General features: G+C 29.6%; 2 protein-coding genes across 4 annotated transcripts in view; one reads left to right on the top strand and one right to left on the bottom strand.

Annotated features, from left to right (window-relative positions):
- LOC125821974 (zinc finger CCCH domain-containing protein 1-like) overlaps positions 1-23,900 on the top strand; it is a 325,811-nt gene that overhangs the window by 140,671 nt on the left and 161,240 nt on the right. The gene's annotated exons all lie outside the window — the stretch shown is intronic.
- LOC125821976 (uncharacterized) lies at positions 1,870-6,190 on the bottom strand. 2 transcript variants are annotated; one of them, XM_049501342.1, is made up of 8 exons: positions 5,682-6,190; positions 4,870-4,993; positions 4,214-4,343; positions 3,605-3,641; positions 3,172-3,364; positions 2,581-2,731; positions 2,392-2,477; positions 1,870-2,260 (listed from the first exon to the last, which is right to left on the bottom strand). In XM_049501342.1, the coding sequence occupies exons 1-6, from the start codon at positions 5,916-5,918 to the stop codon at positions 2,604-2,606; spliced, it is 849 nt and encodes a 282-aa protein (XP_049357299.1). In that variant the 5' UTR covers positions 5,919-6,190; the 3' UTR covers positions 1,870-2,260; positions 2,392-2,477; positions 2,581-2,603. The 2 variants fall into 2 exon arrangements, with proteins under 2 accessions (XP_049357299.1, XP_049357297.1); XM_049501340.1 differs by having other exon boundaries at positions 2,392-2,483; positions 5,682-6,171.

Here is a 23,900-nt window from a genome sequence, read left to right as displayed (position 1 = left end):
AAATTTAAATTTAAATTATTTTTCTTACCCCACTCCACCACCTCTGTCCCCCCACCCGGGGTCCTTTTTTCCTTAAAGAAGAAGTTTCTTTTATAAAATAGTCTATTAAAAAATTTATAATTCACCCTTTACCCGCCCCCCCGCGAAATTACTCGCCTCATTCCCCAAAAATAATTGATATTATTTAATTTAAATATAAACTCTACCCCATCCTATTTAATTCTCCGCTCCTAATTTATTTATTTATTTTTACATTTTTCTCATTTTGTGTTAGATATGTACATATATTTTTAGGAATCTTTTTCTTCTTGTGTATCGAATATAACATAAATATCTTGGGGTGGCAGTAAAAAAACTTTTCGATATGTATATATCTAACACAAAACAAAAACAAAAATTAGAAATGGAGGGTTAGATGGAGTGGGTAGAAAAATAAAAAGATATCCAAACTAGTATTTAAAGGGGGTGGGAGAGATGAAATGATAGAGTGGGGTAAAAAAATAATATTTTACTTTTCATTTTATAAAAAATATATTTCTTTTGGATAATATTTTTTAATTTTTAATTTTAACTAATACTAATAAATTATTTAATTTTTGTCAGGGTGAAATGTTTTATTTCTATGGAGTGTGATGTGACAATTTTTTTTAAATAAAAGAGAAAGTGTATTACACACATAAAAGTGTTATAAAAGAGAGATGTGTGTTTCTCAAATTAATAAATGATAATTTAAATATGAAATTCACACTCTCGATAGTTTAGGTATGAAACTCAAAAAATGGAATAGTTTAGATGCATTTTTAACACTTATCTTTATGCAATATAAATAATAATAAAGTTTTAAAGTAGTTACCCATAGAGTGGAATGAAGTTTAAATATATAAGTTTTGAGACAAGTTTCATGAGTGATAGATACGTGAAATAATGAAAAGATGATTTGACCCACGACGTCTTTTTTTTTCCAACTCCACAATCATGTTATGAAAGTTAAAATTTCATAATTGTGTCCTGGGGTGCAAACAAGCCTCCCGCTATAATAAACATTACAATAGGGAATTTTGCTTTTCAAATTGTATCAAAATTCTAGCATAATAAACTGTAGAACACAAAGGGAATTTTGTTTCCTTTGTGAACCAATATCAGATTCTGAACTCCAGCTCAATATGATGAGATATTTCACTTGTAGGGTAGTGGAATGTTGGAAATTCACTTGTCAGAGCTTCAAACTCCAACAAATTATATTAGAATTATTCCGTGTTCAGATCAAGAGTACTTTTTTTTAATAGGTACGTTTATTTGCGTTAAAAAGTGGCTAAACATTGAACATCTCTGCAGTAGTGGCCAAAGTATCTTTAGTTGATTAGGTGCTGCAGCTGCATTTACTAACAAGTAAGTAATTCTGCTACTAACGTTGAGACTTGAGAATGTAATTGTTCTCTTCCAACAATGAAAACAATTTGGTGGACATGAAAAACAAGCTTATAAAAAAGGCTATCTAGGATAAATAGGCATCCACGGATATTGTGAAAACCTGACCAAGAAGACGAGACACTATTACTAGCTATTTATTGCACACAACGACAATAACAGGTACCAGACTGAAGGATCAAGAGTATGCAACTACATTGAGTAGCATTCACATTCTCGAAGCAAAACCTGTGCACATGGCCTCATATAATCACAAGATCTCTGCACCAGAGGTTTTCTCCAGCCCTTCAAAGTAGCCCTGCTTTCCTTTCCTTTCCTTTCGTCCTCCTTTACTTTCTCGTTCTAATAAGGGAGAGGATAAGGTGAGAGACTTGGTTCCTAAACAAACACACTGGAACATATATTGAAAAAACATAAAAGAGACAAATGAAAAAAGGTCCCTAGAAAATAGCAGTTCATAGATGGAGATGAAGACCTGGATATTGATCCCCTATCCCTAAGGAGATCAAAACATCGAAAAGAAAAAACAAATAAAAGACGCACACGTCAAATGGACATTAAAGAGAAGTGTACACCTACAGACCAGGATGACCCAGGCCTATTTAAAGAATCATATGTTGATTCTACTAAATCTGATTGTGGAAACCATCTTCCACAATCAGTTCAATTATATACTTTAATGAATGAGTGACTTGAAGTCCTGGCAAGATTGTCCATACAGACTGCAAAAGAGCAGTCCAGGCACTTCCTCATTTCTGATATGGTTATCTGAACTTCTTGGTATCTTACAAGTGATTCCCTCGAGTTCTTGGTGGTCGTGACTTTGGAAGACCTGAAACACAAATGCAAATAAACCTTAACAATGACTTTGGCGGTTAAACCATGCAGTGTGTATATATAGTTTAGAATAAGCAGTCATTTGAGAGACCACTAATGAAAATCCATCCAACAGAGAATCAGTACCTCTGTTTGCCTCCCCATCTGACGTTCAAGGTCATGTTCCTAGTCTTACCACACAAATAACAGCGAGCCAATTCCTTGAATTCATCCTGCGATTGAATCAACATCAGAAAAACATAAATAAGCATGTGTAAACTTTCAAGGTAAATCCACATCAAAGCAAGATATAATGAAAATTCATGCTTTCCTTACCATGATACATCCAGTTAAACCATTCAACCTGCCATTTGGTCAGAGCCACTGCTCTGAGTGAATTGTGGTGGACGAGCTTGTACTGCATTCTGCGGCTGACGAGGAGATGGCATGGTGATGCCTGAAGAAATGGGGTAATCAAGCACCTTCACTACAAAAAGATAACAACTTAAAACTTTTTTTTTTTTTGAAACTGGTAAATGTAGATAACTTCAACTTTTTTACTTTGACACAACCACATAATAGACTAATAGAGATCATAATGATAAAAACAGACCACATTTGGGACAGAAAAGCTTGTTGCCTTGTGCCATACATTTTGGAAACGTCATCGTTCAAATTGAAACACTCTAGTTGTTCAGATCAATATATAAGTATATTTGCTCCCTTAAACAAAGGCTGAATTCATCTCTCAACACACATAGTTAGACCCTTCAACTGGGTGAATCGGTGCTAAAATGAACATTATTTTGGTTTTGGGGTTGGAAAAAACATGTTTGCATATACAAACATCAAATGAAGAAACAGACGCCAAAGAGACACTTTCTGATTGCACACAGACACAGGGAGTAACTCCTACAAAAGTGGTACCTGAATGATATGGTAGTTGCATCAGAGGAACATTGTCTGTCGTAGTTCCGCTAGCATTAGGTCTCTGATATTGCACCATCTGAGGACCTGTCATCAAATGACCGCGAAACGCATATGCAGGACTGCCAGGCGGCGCACCAAGTTGGCCAAATTGTAATGTGTTTGTGCCAACAGTACTTGGTATCCCATACATCTGAATGAAATGCAAAGGCAAAAAATATAGCCGTTGATGGAAAATGATGCATAAAATATTCACATCCGTGAATAGGGGAATGGTGCACAAAATATTCACATCCGTGAATAGGGGAATGGTGCACAAAATCATGTCCACTAGCCCTTACTCAAATTAAGCAATACCAATCCTTGTAAGAAAGAAAAGAATGAAGAGAAGAAAGTATGCTACTTAACATCCAACTATGCAAAGTAGAAGTACCTGTGGGTAAACATAGTCTGGCCCATATGCAGGAAACCTAGCAATACGACATTCAATAATGAAAGAAAATTAGGTATAATCAATGAGAACAGTAACATATTTCAGATAGTACTAACTTATTCATGAGCATTTCTTAAATATATCTGATACCACAAATTCTAATCAAATCCAAAGAACCACAGGAACATCAATCAACAAATATATAGATGTTGACACATGTATCAACAAAAGACATTGTCACAGGAAAAGCATGTCTTATTATTTATTTATTTTTAGGAAAAGATTTGTTTTATTGCCTTCACAACTTCAATTTTTGTTTGGGGGGAGCATGCTTGTTAAAGAGAAAGATCCATCTCTCCCCTTCTTATGTCATGAAATTAAATTGCAATACATGACAGTTAAGGTGATAAAGATGATGATGCAAGATTACAGTGCTAATTCACAAGTCTATAAAGTTGCAGGGTAATTTTGAGATAAAGTAACTGTTAAGTAACTCGAAGAGGACAAATATATACTGTGTTAACTGTATATATATCTTTGGCCTACTAAATTTGCTTGGTATATCAGCACAGCAGGGTTTGATACTCTGCTTGGGTAGTCATTACTGACCTATATGGAGGATATGAGAATCCAGACTGATAGCTGTAAGGAACTGGTAACTGGTAATAGGGGCTCCCCATATACATACCCCTCGGGGCCTGTGGATTTCCCAGATAAGTCATTGAAGATCTCAAACGTCCTACAAGAACAAAAAATTGAAGGGATGAGAAAGATAATTAGTAATTGTCAAATGTAGATGGTGCACCAAATATGCTAACTGTATCACTCCAAATTTTGGTTTATTGTTAGCACTACCGTTGTTATATATCTTTATTTGGGTTATTATTAGCACTACATCGTTACATTAGTATCCTATCTGCAAGCTAGTAGACCAGCTCAGCCACACCAAAGGAAAAGGACATATCTTGAAACAAGGTTTATACAAGCTATCAACAATTAATGTTATTGCTGGCTCTCCTATCTCTCTCTGTAAAATCAGGTTTAACTTCAGTCTTCCCTATCTATGCACCTTCCCTTAATACCTTTGTTTAGTAATGTGGGAGAAGAGAAATAAAGATAGCATCACAAAGATCAACTGACAGATTTTTCCCAGCTATCCCCCACGAATGCCTAAGCTTAAGGTGCAAAAAAGGGAGGAAAAGAAGAGGAGAAACAACAACTAGTTAGCAAAATGATACATTATGAAAGAGAATATAATGCATTACCATAAGGTAAAAGTCCTTGAGGTCTCCCAAGTGAAGCCAAGTTGCAATTAGCCCTTCTACCATCAATGATTGGATTAGGATTGGTGCAAGCCCTCCATGCAGCTTCAGGATCATGGAATGTAACCTAATTTCCACAGTAAACTAATCAGCATAATATCAAATCATGATCAGAAAAATTGGATTTTGAACATTATCAAGCATGTATACTGTCACCATAAAAAAAGGCAAGCACTCCAGTTGAGAAGTGGACACAGAATTAAGAATGTTTTTTTTTTAAGGACCGTGGTGTTCAGGCCAACTTTTGCATACCTCAACTAATTCCACTGAAACTAGGTAACTCTGTCCATGAGGACTAATTGAGAATGTATTTTTGAAACTGTAATTTTCTTTTAAAACAGATATTATTCTTCTTAATTAATAATCAAGATAGTATTACTAAATTATTACCCAACTAACACACTACAAAGAAGGGGGGGCCTAGAGTGTCATGCTATGCATGATTTCTGCCATGTAGCTAAAGACAATTATTGCCAGATACCATGCACATAAGTCTTTGCCTGATAAAATTCAACATGGCCAGCTCATCAACCACAAAAATAGCACAAGAAAACACCCCCCTAAACTGTCAATTTACAGTCTTTCAGTCTTCAAACAACAGTGTTTAATTTGCCTCAAAATTGTTTGATTTCTCAAACGACACAGAGAACAAATCTTTCAACTACAACACTACAACTGAAAAGTGATCCGAGTAAAAAAAAAAAGCATAACCCAAAAGAAACTGCTCATAATTATTAAAGAAGAAAAAAACTCACAAAGCCATAGCCTTTAGAGCGTCCAGTATGTTTATCAGTAATAACAACCGCTTCAATAATATCCCCAAACTGTTCAAAATAACTGCGGAGTGATTCACTCTTAGTCTCCCAAGCCAACCCACCAACAAAAACCTTCGTATACGTCGTATCCCCAACCCCATATGGGCCCCGACCCGCAAACGGCGAACCCGATCCCCCACCACTACTACTCCCACCTGGACTCATCTGATACGCCATGAACAACAAAACAAGATTTACCCAAACCCCAAATCACCCAATAGAAGAAAAAGATGAAATCTTTATATGGGATCAAGAAAAAAAAAATCTTGAATTGTAAGAAAACAGAGAGGTGGAGTGAGGTGGCAGTACAGGGTAAAAACCTCTGAAATTGCAAAGGAGGAAGAAGAGAAAGAGAAAGAGAAAGAGAGAGAGAGAGAGGGAAAACGTGTGGGGCCAAAAGGGGAAGAGGAGTACGCGTTTTTGTAAAAGACAGATGGATGATGATGAAGAAAGAAGAAAGGAGGGGTATTTTAGGTATTTTAAAAGGTGTCTGCGGAATCTTCCCAACAATTTAATCCTATTTTATATATTTGGAGAATACGTTAAATTCGTTCCTATCCTTTCATGTAATGTAATAATGCTAATATATTTTATTTTTTCCTGTTATAGAGAAAAATAATTCTCTCACGCAAACTATTTTTGGGAAACTACTAGTACTACATTTTTGTTTCCCACAATTATTTTATTTTCATGGGTAGAACCATGGTTAGAAAATATAAAATTAGTTACGCCGTTCATTTTTACGTGTTAATTTATTCTATTTTTACTTGTTGTTTTTATTTATTTAAATTTATATCCTTAATTTATTTACATTGAGCTAATATCTTTGAAAAATATAGTGAGTAATACATTTGGAACTCTATCAATTAATATTGTAAAATAGTAAACTTAATATACTAAATTATTTGTTTTTTTAATAGATATGTCAAGTCAAAATTTAACAACTAAATCCGAACAAAAAAGTACTCCCTTCGTCCAATAATAATTGTGCACTTTATAAAATCAATGCATAATTTTACTCCTAGTTCCTAATTTACTCTTGTCATTAATTATAGTTATTTTTCTATCACATTCTTTAAGACATTATATTTGTTATATTCAAAGTGTAATATATTAGTAAATTACTCTTCTATTTATAATTTCTTAAGAAGTATGCAAAATCAATAATGGACAAGTATTGTTAGACAGATAGAGTAAAAAAATTGTTCAAAAGATTTTAAGTAATTTATCATTAAGTAAATTTTAGTTAATTGAATTAACTTTTAAAAATTTATCATTAATTCATAATTAAATAAAACTAATATAAATTTGTTATTTAACTATAAAATTTTATCCCTTATTAATTTTTTTATTTTTATTTTTAGCAGTGGACATATAAACAACTATGTCATCAATCACAAACAAGTTGGATTGAATATGAAAATCAATCATAAGCAAGCTGGACATTTAATTAGTCTGCTTTTTATCTCACAAAATGAATTAAAAAATTCATGGACCAAATGATATAAGAATGGGTCCATTTTTTTTGTGAACATAATACTCCCCGATTCCTATTTATTTGTTTATTTTTTATTTAATACACTTTTTAAAAAATTAAAATTGACATAATATGTTTATTATATTATTCCTATTAATTGATAGAATTTTAAAATTAATTTACTCATTAAAGAGGTTCTATCTTTTTAAAAAATATTAACTCTCTAAATAAATGGATGGTGTAATATATATATTTGTTAAAAATGACAAGTAAAAAAACAAAACAAAAAAATTTAATTGGATAAGTAAAAAGGAACGGGATAAGTAGCACAATTAGTACTAATTGTACTAATTGCGTAAGAAATACAACACTCGTTTTTTATATATGTATGTAAGTTGAACTTTAATTAATTAGCAGCATATAATAGTGTCAGTCTTATAAATATTTTATGAAACTTATCTTATGCTTTAGTAGGGAGTCCCATTGTCTTTTTATCACCTTCATAGTATTTCTTCGTTTCAACCATTCAAAAATTTAATTTTATAAGTAATACTTTAATTTATTAGTTTTTTCAAATTAAAAAATCTATACTTAACAAAGTTATTTGTATTTAAATAAAAATTTACATTATTTGTACGAATAGTATAACAAAATATTATATTTGTAACATCGTTAGAAATAATGTTATATAGTGATTTCCCTTTTTCGCTTGTAAATTGTAATTATCTCTTGTAGTCGATAGCATAAATAATATATATTTATGATGCCTCTGAACTTTGCTAAACGACCAAAATATATCATCCATTAATAGTCGGGATCAAATTTTACCTCACCAAATTAGATTAAATTTGTCTGGTTGGCTAATGACAATTTTTTCTACACGTGAATCTTATTTTATGTGTATGTATATATATATATGAGGCAATAAATTTAAATCTTTGCAACAAAATAGCTAATAAATCAACATCATCCATTTTTACATGGTGTCACTTAAATAAAAATATTTTTTAGCGGTAATAAACACATTAATAAAGAATAATAAATTTTTAGTTAATTGTCATTAGATACAATGGCGTTATAAATTTAGGACAATCACAAATAGTGGTATGTAATTGCTATTAAAAAAATATTTAGCAACAATAGAACTATGATTATTAATTAATTTAACGGTAGTTTTGTTGCATGTCATGATCACGGAGCAACCAATGGGAAATGTTTAAACAAATTAGTTGTCTTTTTTCTTTTGTGGTTGTTCCTCTTGATAATATACTTTTTGACCTTCTATTTTGATTTATTCGAATTGTTTGAGGAACTCAATTATAACCGTGAATTTTTTCCAACTTAAAAACAGCATAGGGTCCCTCTAAATTGATTACTAAAGTAATTGAACGTTTGAAGTATTACCAAAGAAATGATTGCACAAGCATTCATGATTTAATTCACTATGAGTTGTCAATTAACGTTGATGAAATTATTAGGTTAATGATATCATAGAAATTATAATAGTTTAGAACGATAAATATGATACAATGGGTAAGAGAAAATATTCAAATTTACTCCTAATAATTATATATTTTTTTATATTTGTCATTTCTTTACCTATTTATTGATGGAAATTTTCACTGTTTTTATTTTATTTCAAATACATCTCTTCAAATGACGATTTTTTCATCTTACAAAATTTGACTTGACTTCTATATCAGATTGAGTATTTTTTTATTGTTCAAGAATATATATGAATCACGTTAACCTAACCTTTTCACTTTTCACTTTTGACAATAGTAGCTCATATATATAGTCGTATATATTGGGAAAATCTAAGAAATATTGTAGTCAACGGATAACATTATATGATTAAATTAAAAGTCAGACATTATGCAGCAGATTTCGTGGACTAACAGGTGAACATGAAACTAATTTTACTCCGAATAAGTTCAAATAAATAATACAATTATACAAACTTTGTTTCCCCTTTTAGTGAAATTAGTTTTCCTATATGTGTTCAAATAAATAATACAAACTTTACTTCCCCTTTCTGTGAAATTAATTTCTCGATACATGTGTTATATGTATATATCAAATTTTATATATATACATTAAAGTATTTAAGATCAATTAACACTTGAGCCAAAATGTTCTTTCACAATATAAAGAATAATTAAAATAATTTGTAAAACTCTCTCGCAAGAGTCCCCGGCATAGAAATTTGAACAATACAAATGTACCTCAAATTTCGTTGAACTTTGAACTATTCAACGATTACAAATTATACTTGAGTTTTTTTAGGAAGAAGAAAAATAGAAAATTAATAGTTTAAAAATGAAAGGAAATTTCTCAATTTATATGAAACAAATGGAAGTATGAAGTCTATGAACAAATATTTGTTAAGACTTATGCGAGAAATCACAATCATTCAAAACAGTCATAATTGAAAAAGTCACAACTCTTTAAAAAAAGACACATCTCATTAGAAGATATTCCCTCCGTCCACTTTTAATTATCATATTGTGTTTTTCGAAAGTCAATTTGACTAATTTTTAAAGTTAAATTAGATTATATTAATTCGATATTTAAAAAAAGAAATATTCAAAAACTATACGAAAAGTCCTATAAATTGCAATTTTTTCCTTATCAATATGATGAAAAAATACATCATAAAATGTTAATTAAAATTTTTATAGTTTAACTCGGGAAAAAAAAAAACTATGATAATTAAAAATGGATAAAGAGAGAATTAAATATTGATATGTGGTCCTTTGTCAAAGTTGAGTGGATTTGATAATTTGCAGAATAGAAAAGAGACAAATAAGGTTGCTTTGTTGCATGTAAAGAAGAAGAACAAGTGTTGTTGTTGTTACCTTAAGGCTTAACACAAAATAAATTAATATTTGATGGATAAGAATAAGTAGGAGGAAGTTGCCGATTTGGCAGAAAAGGACGGCCCTTCACCGCAACTCCCCACAAATCAATGTAAGTTTCCTCCTCCTACTTTTTCTACATACATTTGTACCCGCGGCGGAGTCAGAAATTTGATGAGAGATGTTAAAAAAAAATAAATTAATTACTACCAAACACTGACACACACATTGAAAAAAATAATCAAAAATCATCTTCATCCTTTACTGTCAATTTCCTCAACCCTGTCGCTTTCTAAGCAATTCTTAGCTCCTAAGATACTACTATACATATTTCTAAACTTGCAAGTGGATTTATAAAATGGGAATTCAACCTCCCTAAACAGATGAAATTTCAGATAGTCAAACAATTAAGTTATTAAGATTTTTCATGCTAAAATTAAGTAATAAATATTTATATGTTATGAGGAAATATAATGATAAAAATGAAATTGATTTTGAGATGCGACCTTATATATAAATTGAAAAAAAAAATACAAGTAACTCTCTTCGAAATACAACAAAATCAACATTTACACTTGTATATAGGTCAAAGGTTAACAGATACATAAAATACAATTTGTTTTAAAAAGAACAAAAAGAAGAAGAACGTCGGAGATCAATATTTATACTACTTTTTGTTATAGGTTAAATAAGGTTACCTAACATGTTAATAAGAACTGGTTGACTAACACTTATAATATAAAAAAAAAACATGCAATATTTTTTACATCATTACTAGATAAGATTTAATTAAGTTCTTAATTAATATAGAGTATATAAAGAGTAAATTTTAGGCTTAGCAAACATAAAAATCATATTTGTATACTATATCTATAGTTTGTATAATTGCGCTCCATAGCAAACTTTATGTTTGTTATGGCTATTAATCTATATATTTCGGTACATATACATAAAAAAATATGTATTTTGGTCTATTTGTATAGTTCGGTATATAAATGGGTCCTGCATTTGTATATTTCGGTATACAAATGGGATGAAAAAAAAATGGAATGTTTGCTGCGAATTAAAAATAAAAGAAACTATGGCTATATCATTTAATTTGAATTAATAGTTTGTTATTTCATACAATTTCCCCGTATATAAATATCAGATCAATAATTTCACGAGAAATATAATTTGCATCCTTTTTGTTAGAGGACTATAATCTGGGCCTCAGCCCAAATCTGGATTAGGCTTCTATGTAGTTCCTCTACTTTAGCCCAAAGCTAGGAGTTAGGACTATGACTAGAGATGGCAAAGGGGCGAGTTAAAAATACATAAAAATGTTATATAAGGCGGGTTGAAGTTTTGTGGGTTAAAGGCGCAACTTTCCCCGCCCCACTCCATTACCATCCCTAAAGATGACCTATAATAAGTTGTATAAATTATAGGACCCACATATTATAAGTACTAAATAACATCTTATCCCTTCTAGTTTTCTATTTACCAAAAATCCCTTAAAAATGATGTTTGCGGGATACATAGCGTAGTGCACGGGATACATTAGGTTTGATACATTCTACATAGCGTTCTGCACGGGATACATAGCGTTCTGCACAAGATACATAGTGTTGTGCACGGGATACATAGCGTTTGATACATTCCACATAGCGGGATACATAGCGTTGTGCACGGGATACACGGGATACATAGCGTTGTGCACGGGATACATAGCGTTTGATACATTCCACATAGCGGGATACATAGCGTTGTGCACGGGATACATGCGGGATACATAGGTGAATAAGGGATTTTTGAAATTTTTGAAATAAGTAGGGATAAATGGATATTAAGGTAAGTAAATGAGTGTAGTTAAGTAATTTGTCCTAATAAGTTTGGGTCTACCTTGCTTACCCGGCCCAATATTTCCAATAAATGCTAAAGAAAGAGGACAGGCTAACTAAACTATTCTAGGTCTTTAGCTCAGCTATCCAATATCAATTAGAGGAAATTTCATAGATAGCAAAAAAATTAAACTTAATAAGCCTCTTTAGCTACAATTTGCATAATTACGCTCCAAAAATATATTTTTGATTGCCATGGGTATTTTCCATTTGTATAATTTGCTTGCCAATATACAAACAGGGTAAGTATATACAAATTATGTATTTATACATTTAAGAATTTTTCAGAACTTATACAAATCAAATGTATCAACAGGATAATTATATACAAGCTAGGATAAACATATACAAATTTTGAATCTATACAATTAGGAAAATTTTGGATTTGTACCATTAGGAACCAAATTATACAAATTCTGAATTTATACAATTAGGAGTCAAATTATACAAATTCTAGACGTGGGTCACGTACTTATGATGGTAAGTTAGTGGTGGATGATAATTTAATTAAACTATAATTATGATAACTAATTAACTAATATATATTTACTTATCCACCTAATTTTCCCTATCAATTACACTTGAAAATATTAGGGTAAAGTTACAAATATATTTTGCACCGTTGTAATCCACCATATTAATGGTAGTGTCAGCCCACCAATTTAATTTCTTTTCCTTCTTTGCCAGAATCATCGTAGAAACCTCTTTTATTTCTTTATCATCCAATTTTTAAGTCTATATAATATAATATGACGTATAGTAGTGTTGTAGTGTGTATATACCGTAATACATTATTATACAATACATATACACCCTTATACATTATATATCAATTGTATATATAGTGTAGTAGTGTATGGTGTATAAATATAACAAATAAAATTTGTGTTCATCCCCCAAACCAATAACAATTAAGCTGCCTTATTAATTTTGTTTGTTTCTCTATAAACTTTTTCTTCTTAATTATCCTAAAAATAATACTCCTTAAATGGATTTGGGGGGTGGGGGAGGGGGGGGGGTACTTAGAAAGTCAGTCACAAGTCTTTTAATCCCTTTTTTGAGAAGATTATAGATGACACTGATGTACGAGTACTTATCCATTAGTTTAGCCACATTTGATGGGTTAGATCACCAAAAGATATGATGAGCATGTTTAACTAATAATTAGGCTAAATCTAGTGTAGATTAAACCACGTAATGAATATTTTTCTTAATTATCCCAAAATATTACTTCTTAAATCAGCCGGCCATAAGTCTATTAATCCCTAATTGAGAAGTGATCAGATGATATCTATCTATATATATATATATATATATATATATATATATATATATATATATATATATATATATATACCATTTGTTCCTAGAACTTTCGTAGTCATATTAATTAAATAATTAATGACACACACTAATATAATGGTGGACGATTAACTATAACATTTAAGCTAATAAGGTCCTTTTTTTGGTCGTGGCCATACTATATACTCATATAAATTCACGATAATACCACTAAGGCACTAACCCCCTGCCCGTCCCAATCTCCATTACACATACGACTAATTAATTTAGTGCATTTGTACCCCACCACCATTCATTCATAAGTCCTAATTGCAGAAATTCTAATTAGGAATTAATGCAAACAAGACTAGAGTACTTTATTATTATTAAAGAAGTAAATGACATGAACTGTACTTAAGTTTCCACCTTTTATATGAGTACTTTATCTCTATACATTTATCAAAGAAGATATGACATGTTATCATTAATGTTACTACTTGATTAGATTTAGTGCTGAACCCCAAATTATCAATAAAGTTACTTTTTTGAGAGTCTACCTAAACGATCATTGAAAAGTTTAAGAGAGGTCATGAAGGACAAATCAAAGAGAAGGGTGGTTCGTAAATTAATATGAGTATGAACTTTAGCGTGAAGTGGTTGGGAAGGAATTCGTGTACTGATTGCTTGCCTTAGCTTCTATATCCCTTATTCGATAAATTTTATTTGTTAGAATAAATTTCTGCCGGTTAGAAATGAACGAACACTTAAAAATAAATAAAAATCATTTAAAATTAATTTCTATTCAAACAGACGATAAATGTGCTTTACATGTTTTTTAGTTTCTTCCACTATGCTCAACATTAATTGGATTATTTTTTTATATGATGCTTCACACGACTGATACTCAATTGTGACTTACAATTATGCGCACTTGCAGAAAAAACCAACTTTAAAGATTTATATTTTTAAAAAATAAGTTAGATTGACTGTTTGTTTGATATTGTACCAAACATATTCAGAATTTCAAATTACTGCATATTTGTATATATATCTTGGTAAACTTCAACCGCTTTGACCAAGAAAAATAAAAAAGCTATTGGAAAATTAAGTTGGCGTTTTCCAATTTCGAATATGCAGAGAAAAAGAATTAAGCGTCACGTTCGATTATCTAGCTGAGCTTTGTCACAGTGGCAGAGTCAGAAATTTTATCAAAGTTTCCAAGAATAATGGTGTTGGCGGAGCCAGAATGGACATTCATTATCACTGCGCCACATGAATATTTTTTATCAAGGATATCCAATTTTAAATATATATATATATATATATCCTTTAAATGCAGAATTTGACATATAAATATCACTCCGCCCCTAGTCATAGTCAGAAGGCTGACGCTACCGGACACAATAGATAACTAATATAGCTGATGGCGGTGCCTAAAGAAACTAAAAAAATTGTGGCACTTTGGTAGAGTGACGTGAAACTGCTACTGTTTAATTTTGTGAATATATTATATTCTAGCAGATGCAGCCATTGTACAATTAATACTTTTCTCAGCAGGCAAAAATTGATCTACGACAATGAAAATTTAAATATTTAAGTACAAGGTAGTGGTCAAGCCTAGTTCATCGAAGATTCAAGATAAGTCTATGTAAATTAATAAATTTGTGAAACTGAATTTCCTATTTTCAAATATGTACCAACCTCTAAGCTTATGAAAATAAATGTTTTACATTAGAGTATTTGTTATTAAGTGTTTGATAAGTGTTAATCAATAATCAGCTTGCAAAAATTATAATGAAGTTATGACTTGCTAGCTATCATATATTAAAATTTACGGATAGTATTAAAAAAATAAAGTCGTTGATATATAAAATATAATATTATTATTATTTAATTTTTGGCTGGCTAGCTTATCATATGAGTACCATGTTCTATATAAAAACCATGAGCCTACTAAGCCTTCAACTTAAAATGTTTCAACAAAAGTCCAAGACGGAGTGCTGAAAAAAATGTGCCTATATATACCATATATTTTAATAATATTAGTATAAGATTTCTTTTGCATCCAAATAATTTAAAAGAGTTAAAACATTATGAGAACCTGTTTTTGACTATTATGACTTTGCTCAATAATTTGCTGAAGAATTACATAATTTCAATTATTTTTAATGCATTTTCTTAGGTAATTATTTTGTGAGCTGTGACCACTACTTAAAAATTGCGATAAACCATGAATAAATTTGAGGGACACAGTCGAAAAGTTGATGAATTTTATTAATAGAAAATTAACGAAAGTCCATCAATTTTAATTACATATTTACAACCATGTATGAAAATAACTAGTCATAACACATGTGTGTTACTGATAGAATTAGTAATCGTTTGGCTATATTATTTGACTTCCTAATTTCAAGTTTTGATTTGAAATCAATGTTTCGTATATGAAATTTGTACAAAGTTTTCGATCTCAAATTTTGTCTCCAAAGTTTAATTTTTTTTAAATGAGATTCATCATTTTTAAAAAAAGAATATTTATGCTCGAAATCAATATGCATGCATGGGATTATATACGTATTTCAATAAGTATTATTTTCTTGGACACATTACGAGGGTATATTCGGTAAGTCGTGACAAGCATTAACTGACTCTTTATTGGTTGAGAAAAAACCAATGTTTTGAATGTGTTTTTATTATAATTATTGAAGCCTTGAAGAGAAACATGAGTATGGTGTAGCTTTTTTTTTTTTAATGAATATATTATACTCTTGAAGAGTATTAAGTATACATTTTCAAAAAATATGTATACACATAATTCTAACATGTGGGTAAAATTAAGAAAATGAAAAACTTTTTGGGAAAAAAATAATTGTATTTGTAGCTTTTATGAATATATTATACTCTTATTTATGTTTTTATATATAAGAAAGTGGATAGATGTTCGTCAAATTTTAAAGGGCAAAACTACAGTTGAATACATATAAATAACAAAAACATTTGACCAAAGAGCACAAGTGATTAATTAGTGGCAAAATTGTTCAATGCCATGGTGAGTTTGATTTCGAATTGTTACATTTTCATTTTTAATTTCTTCAAAATAGAGGAAGTATTGAGTCCTCGATTTATTTATTTACTTTTATATCTAATAAAATAAAGGGAGTGTTGAGTCCTCAATCTACTTGATTTTAGGCCTTAATTATTGACGAATGAACAGCGATTTCAACCTTAATTTTGTGATTTATGTTTAGTAGTGGACAACTGGGCATGTATTAAAATAACTAGTCGTACTAATGCATGTGTTACTGATCGAATTAGTTGGTTAAAAAATATTATTAACGCTGTGAATTGATACGAGATCTGAATGGGATATATATACGTGTTTTAATATAATTTTCTTAAACGCATTTCAAAGGCATATTTGGTAAGCCGTGACAAGCATTAAATAACAAATATTCAATTTAACTTGAGTTAATTGTCTGTTTGGATGAGCTAATTCTTTATTTATTACTTATAAGTTAAAATTATAATTTAAAATTTTTAAATAATGATTTTTGATTTGGTGTTATTGTTTTTTACTTTAAAATAAGTACTTAAAAGATTATACTAATCTTCTACTCGAGAAATTCTACTAAAATTACTTGTGAATTTTTCTTCCTTTATTCAACTATCCTTTTTTTTCTCACTAATTAAATTTCTTGACATGTAATGTCATATAAATTTCTTGTTTTTTTATATCTTGTAGGAAAAAATCTAAATTAATTTTAGATACACAAAAATTAAAATTTAACTATATAATTCTAAAAGTATATCAATCAAAGATATTAACTGACAAAAAATAAATTGGCAATGACTTACTCATAACTCTAACCTGATATAAAATTGATCGAAATTTCAAAATACCACTAAGAGGTAACTGCATATGTATATAAACTCTCTAAATAAATGTAGATACACCGTAAAATCATTTCACAAATTAAATCGAACACCACTAATATGAAAATAAAATAAAAAATACTAGTAATAATTAGAGTAATAACAATTCAACTTTCGGAAACCAAGGTAACTCGTTTGTCTTTTCTGTTGTTCCTGTGGGAAATTTTCAATTAATGTCCAAACTTCAAAGCATATAATATACATGCCAAATCAATACTATATTTGGTCAAAGATTTTAAAATTAATCCATTGACTCGTTTAATCGAATGATTATCGAATACCTTCAATTAAACATTAGATAAAAATAAGCTTTTAATTTATATACCTTACACCAAATGAAACCTTAAATTTATATAAATTAATGATCCATTTATTTTATCAATGAGAAAATTACGATTCAATATTTCTAGGTCATCAAGTTTATAGATTTTAGCCTAACTCTTAAATTACCATCCGTATTTTCTTCTCTCTCCGTCTCATATTAGTTGATCACTTTTTATTTTGTATGATGCTTAAGAAATTATAAATAAGAAGATAATTTTACTAATTCATCCCTTAAAAAGCTTCTTGGGAATTTTACAAACAAATGTGAACACTTTCAAAAAAAATTAATTACAAGTCTAATGTGGGAAAAATTAATTCTTGCTTTCTTGATTTAGTAAGGTGAACAATTAATATGAGACAACTATTTTTAGTATAATGATAAACTAATATGGGATGGATGAAGTATAATTTAAAATTGTAACCTAATTAAACCCTATCATATTTTCTTCAGCATATCTTCACCATCACGATTCTACCATCTTTTAATTATATTAGTATTAGTATAAGAGGTATAATAGATCGGAAGAATAATTTAAATATTAAATTTATTTTCAAAATAAATTTAAGATGTATTTAGTTTTAGAAAAATTACTGAAATACCACCTTTTAATTCATTTATTATCATTATCCCCTATTAGTTTTACAAATCTCCAAAATCCCTCATTTTTCTCTTAAGTCAAAAATAGCGGATACAAAAACTAATAATGTATCCGCTTAATTAATAGTGTATCCGACCCTCTTTACTAATATATCTGCTTAATTAATAATCATTTTTCTCATTTTACTAATGTATCCGCTTAATTAATAATGTATCCGACCCTTTTTTTAATGTATCAACGCTTATATTATTGTATCCGTTTTTTTAAAATTTTTGAGGGATTACTGCAATTATAAACTAGATAAATTGTAATTTTATCTTAAAAGTATATGATTTCGCTAATTTGCCCTTAATTTAATGTCCTTTTCTTTTCCTTTTTCCCGTAGCTCAAGTATTTGTCAGTGGAAGTTATTGTCGACGTTTGGAACAATAATTTTATTAGATATTGAACTGGACATTAAGGTCCCCTTCTTAAAAAAATTGTCTTGATATTTTTAAAAATATATTTTTTATTTGTTATTTTATACCCATAGTTGGGGTAATTACCTCTATCATCATATCTCTTCATCATCAATATACAATAATATAAATGATAACACTCATTGCCTAATTAATTTAACGACCTAAAAAATAATTATGGGTATTTATTCATATCTTATTTCTGTTTGTAGGCTATTAATGATCTAACTTTACAAAACGAAGATTAGACATATCTATAGAGAGATCAAGTAAATAACTAACGCATTAACAAAGTTTGACAGGCACCTAACTCCTTTTAACGAACAAAAATCTTAAACACCATTGCGCTATATCCATCCCTTCCCAACTAGTATTTATTTATTGCATTCAATAAGGACCGTTCCGAAATTACTATATATGACTAGTACGGTCCCTAATTGTGCTTATTCCTTTCTTTCCTTTGTAGATAAATAATACCACCTTTCTTAGAACGTAAAAAATAACAATAGATATCTCTTCATCTTTCTTTCATCATCAATATATATGATAATACTCACTCGCTTAATTAATTTAGCGACCTAAAAATAACAATAGATATCTACTCACGTCTTATTTCTGATTGCAGGTTATTGATGATCCAACTTTACAAAGCGAAGATTAGACATATCTATAGAGAGAGCAAATAAATATTTGACGTACTAACAAAGATTGACAAGCACCTAACTCCTTTTACAGAACATCAACCTTAGACACCATTGTGCTACCCCTCTCTTCCCAACTAGTATGTAGTTATTGTTTATCTTTCAAAAATTACTATATATGACTAGTACGATCCCCAATTATGCTTGTTCCTTTCTTCTCTAGTTCTCGTAAATAAATAAAATCATCTTTCTTAGCCCCATAAAAAAAAAAAAAAAAGTGTCCGCATTCTATCATCATCATTCACCATAATAATACTTAATGGCCAAACTATGTACTAGCATCTGTTTTACTTGCGTAAATTCAACTATCCGAAAATATCTTCATAAGATATTCTATTCGAGTCAAAATCAGTCCACTTGCGCACCATTCTTTTGTTATGAGTCGTTTGATTTAAATACAAGTTATGATAAATAAGTTATATTGTGATTATTTTTTATTGATTGCCTGATTTGTTGCATTCAAAATAATATGCATTGCATAAATTTTAAGAACAAATTATTTGAGGGTTTAAAGGATTATCTTTGTCATTTACCTATTTTATCTCGAGATAAGTTATTTGGGGATTACTATGCCACCCAAGAGGAGGGATAATTTATTCCGGTACTAATTATTAATCTCGAGATAAGTTATCCCAGATTTGTCAACCAAACAACAAATTGAGTGGCATACAATTCAATTCTAGGACTATTTGGTGTTATCCTTCACACGAAACGACCTCAAGAGCTTGTTCGAATGGATTTTTGGCCTATAACTTATAAGTTGGAACTTTCAACTTATTTTTAATATTTCGATTTAAAAATAAATATTTATAAATACCTTTTTATTTTATTCAAACACTACAAAACGACTTAAAACTTATTTTGATTTAAAATCACTTAAAATAAGTCAATCTAAACGGTATAAGTCGGTGTTGAATGACCCAATTACCCATAGTTAAGAACAATCTCAGAATTTGTCAATCATACCTTAATTGTGTCACATGCAAAATTAGCATACAAAAAAAAACAAAGAAAGGACCACTTCAATAATGAGCAGAAAAGAGAGATGCAAGAAAAAAAGAATTCGACCAAAAACAATAAAAATTGGGACCATCAACACACATCAAAAATACACACGTTCACCATACTATTGTATCATTTACAGAGGTATTTTGCTAAAACAAATTTAAATTATGCTTACCTATGCTAATAAAATTAAGGAAAACTTTCACATATAACCACTCAAAAATAGCCCAATTACTCTCCATAGCTATAGTTTGATAATTACAATTCGTAGCTATATGTTATAGGGAGGAGAGAGGCGAGCGAGACTGGGAGAGAGAGGGGCAAAGAGTGGGAGAAAGGTGAATTATATATATATATATATATATATATATATATATATATATATATATATATATATATATATATAGGTTAGATAATTGTATATTATACATATGTATTTGTATATATGGCAAGCGAGATTGGGAGAGGGAGGAGAGAGGCGAGCGAGAGAGGGCAGAGAGGTGAATTGTATATGCATATAGGTTAGATATATAATTGTATATTATACATATGCATTTGTATATATGGCAAGCGAGATTGGGAGAGGGAGGAGAGAGGCGAGCGAGAGAGGGCAGAGAGTGGGAGAGAGGTAAATTGTATATGTATATATGTTAGATAATTGTATATAACACATATGTATTTGTATATTCTGGCGAATTATACATATACAAACGTGACTAATTATACAAACTCGAAGTCAACCCGCATAATTAATGTATAATGTTAGTCGTGAGTGATAATTATAGCAAACTATAGTTATGATGAGTAATTAAATAGTATAAATTTGCTTAACCGCGTAATTTTCACTAAAATTAATTAGTGTGAACAAATGAAGGGAATCTTATTTGTCTAGGGGACGATAGTTTTTATTTATTTATTTTGGACATGTGTCAAAATTTTATGCTGATAAAATTAATTAAGGTTTGATTGATTTTTAAGTGAGAGTTTTTAGTAATCGGATATTTATGAACCACTTTATTTACTAGAAGGGTATAAATGGCCCCAATTTTTAATGGAGGGTAATAAGCTTATTTGGATTAGCTTTCGAGAGGTAAAATGATTATTTATTTATATAAAAAGTGAGGCATTTAGTCAAGTGCTTGTAGTGAACTTTCTAAATATAATTGTTTTAAAAGCATTTTTTTAAAAGTTTGATTAATTTTAAAAATTGATTTTAATACATAGTTTTAAGGGAAAAAGTTAAATATACTCTAGAACTATCGTAAATGGTATGCGGATATCCTCCGTCATACTTTTGGGACATTGATGCCTGTCGTCTAAAAATTAGAATATATATACCCTTGATATTAATGGGCACACACATGTCATAATCTTATCCACCGACCCGACATTTATTAAATATTGGATTGACGGATAAAATTGCGCCACGTGTCCCTATTTGGTCTTCCGTTAGAGTGAAGAACATATATGCTCTAGTTTTTGGACGACAAGGGCACTAATGTCCCAAAAGTATGACAGAGGGTATCTATATACCATTTACGATAGTTCGTGATATATATTTATCCTTTTCCCCTAATTTTAAGGATAATTTTAACTCTTTTCCAAGATAGAATTAACAATTTAAATCACTTATTTTAACCCATAAACCAATAAAATGATGTATGCACTCGGTATTAAAATTGTTTAAGCAAGAATCTGAAGGGATGGATCACGTGGTTGTTGGTAGCACGTGACATATGGAGATAACGTACAAATAATTTAGGCCAAACACATATATAGCCCCTCTAACTTATCCTCATTTTTCATTTTGACACTTTATCTTAGCCTTGTTCCATTTTAACCCTTAAACTCCATTTTTTATGTTCCATTTTAACACGAACTATTATTTTTATGATTTCTTAATTTTTATATATATTTTTCAATGGCAACTTCTTATTTTAAATTGACATGTGTCAGTTAATTTTAGTTAAAAAATTAAAAATTAACAAAAAATAATTCTTTTTAAAAAATAATAATTTCTTTTTAAGAGTGTTATGTATTTTTGTGTGAAAAATAACCGACGAAATTGTGTTGGTTTTCTTTCTTTAAAATCACCGACAACCTAACAAAGTCAGTCGAGTTTTAACATTGTTTAGTAGTGTTATTAGCAATGAACAAGAGTCTTTTTTTAGTAGTATTATTAACAAAGTCAGTTGAGTCTTTTTGAAGATGGTTTTTTTTTATTCGTATTGATTTATATTTATTAAAAATTAAAAGTGAGTATTTGCGTTATATTTAGATAGCCTAGATGATAAGGAAAAATAAATAAGTAGTGTTATTTAATTTAATTGAATGTTTAAGAAAGAAAATCAAAGAACTTCCGTCAATTTATTTTCATGCAAAAATACAGAGAAATATCAAAAAATAATATTATTGTTTGAAATTTTTTGTGTTCGTTCGTGAATGTTTAATTTTTTTACGAAAATTAATAGGCACACGTCTATTTTTTTAAAATAAGAAATTTCTATTGAAGAACATAAATAAAAACAAATCATAAAAATAGTATAAGTGTTTAAATGGTACATACAAATTGGAGTTTAAGGGTTAAAATGGAACAAAGCTAAGTTGGAGTGTCAAAATGAAAAATGAGGACAAGTTTGAGGGGTTGTGTATGTGTTTGACCAATAATTTAATTCACCTTCGATTTGCTAAAGGTAGTATTGGATAATTTATTGAGAAAATTTTAGAAATGCCAAACATAATAAGGTTATATAACTATACTTTTGATAATGTCGATTTATAGCTATAGTTTCGTTTGTTATGGAGGTTATGGTTGTATATTTCTGTCGGTTTGTATATTTCGCCTGCAAATATACAAATGGGATAAGTATATACAAATTATGTATTTATACATTTAATATTTTTTTCAAAATTTTGTTTGTATATTTCACTTGCCAATATACAAACATAGTAATTTATTATTAAATCGCTTTCAAATAGCTAGGGTAAACATACACAAAATTCTAATTTTTTACAATTAGAACTGAATTATACCAATTTTGAATTTATACAAATCAGGCTAATAGCAAGAAGCTATAGATGCAAATTAAAATTTCCTAAACAATAGCTCTAACATTTAGTATGATTTAAATGTATGCTATTCTACACAGATTTTCCTATATTCAGTGTCACTAGACATTTTTACGCATGTCGCAGATCAATACACTTTAAATACATCATCATTTTAGAGAAGGTTGGATGATAAAAGCTCGATTTTATGTTCACGTAAATCTAATGAACTTTATCCATATTTTATACATAAATATTCAATTTTGAGTTCGTCCCGAATATCTTTTGAGAAGGAATTTAGTTCTTGTGCTTGTATCCATTTTTGTGTCTACTCCCATTAATCCAATTTACCAGTCAACATGACTAAGTAAAACGTGAACAAGCCCTTCTCTTTTTTCCTATCAAACAATATAACACTCCTTTTTTTAAAAATAAAAAATAACATTTGTCCCTAAACAAGAAAAAATAAAAACAAACAAAACTAATTTCTACTACAACCCTTTAGCTCTAAAGAAGAAATTTAAAAGACAAGGAAAATTTAAAAAAAAAAGAAAAAGAAAAAAAATGAGGAGGTAGCTAAGTAGTTGAGGTATAT

Source organism: Solanum verrucosum, unplaced genomic scaffold (assembly GCF_900185275.1).
Source record: "Solanum verrucosum unplaced genomic scaffold, falcon-dt-bn FXZP01000103.1, whole genome shotgun sequence".
Classification (NCBI taxonomy): domain Eukaryota; kingdom Viridiplantae; phylum Streptophyta; class Magnoliopsida; order Solanales; family Solanaceae; genus Solanum; species Solanum verrucosum.
This window is presented reverse-complemented; position numbering and strand designations above follow the sequence as displayed.

Coding starts and splice junctions, on each gene's coding strand:
- LOC125821976 (XM_049501342.1), bottom strand. CDS start 5,918: ATGGCGTATCAGATGAGTCCAGGTGGGAGTAGTAGTGGTGGGGGATCG. Junction 4,994..5,681: donor GCTCTAAAGGCTATGGCTTT/GTGAGTTTTTTT, acceptor TGTGGAAATTAG/GTTACATTCCATGATCCTGA. Junction 4,344..4,869: donor TCAAGGACTTTTACCTTATG/GTAATGCATTAT, acceptor TTGTTCTTGTAG/GACGTTTGAGATCTTCAATG.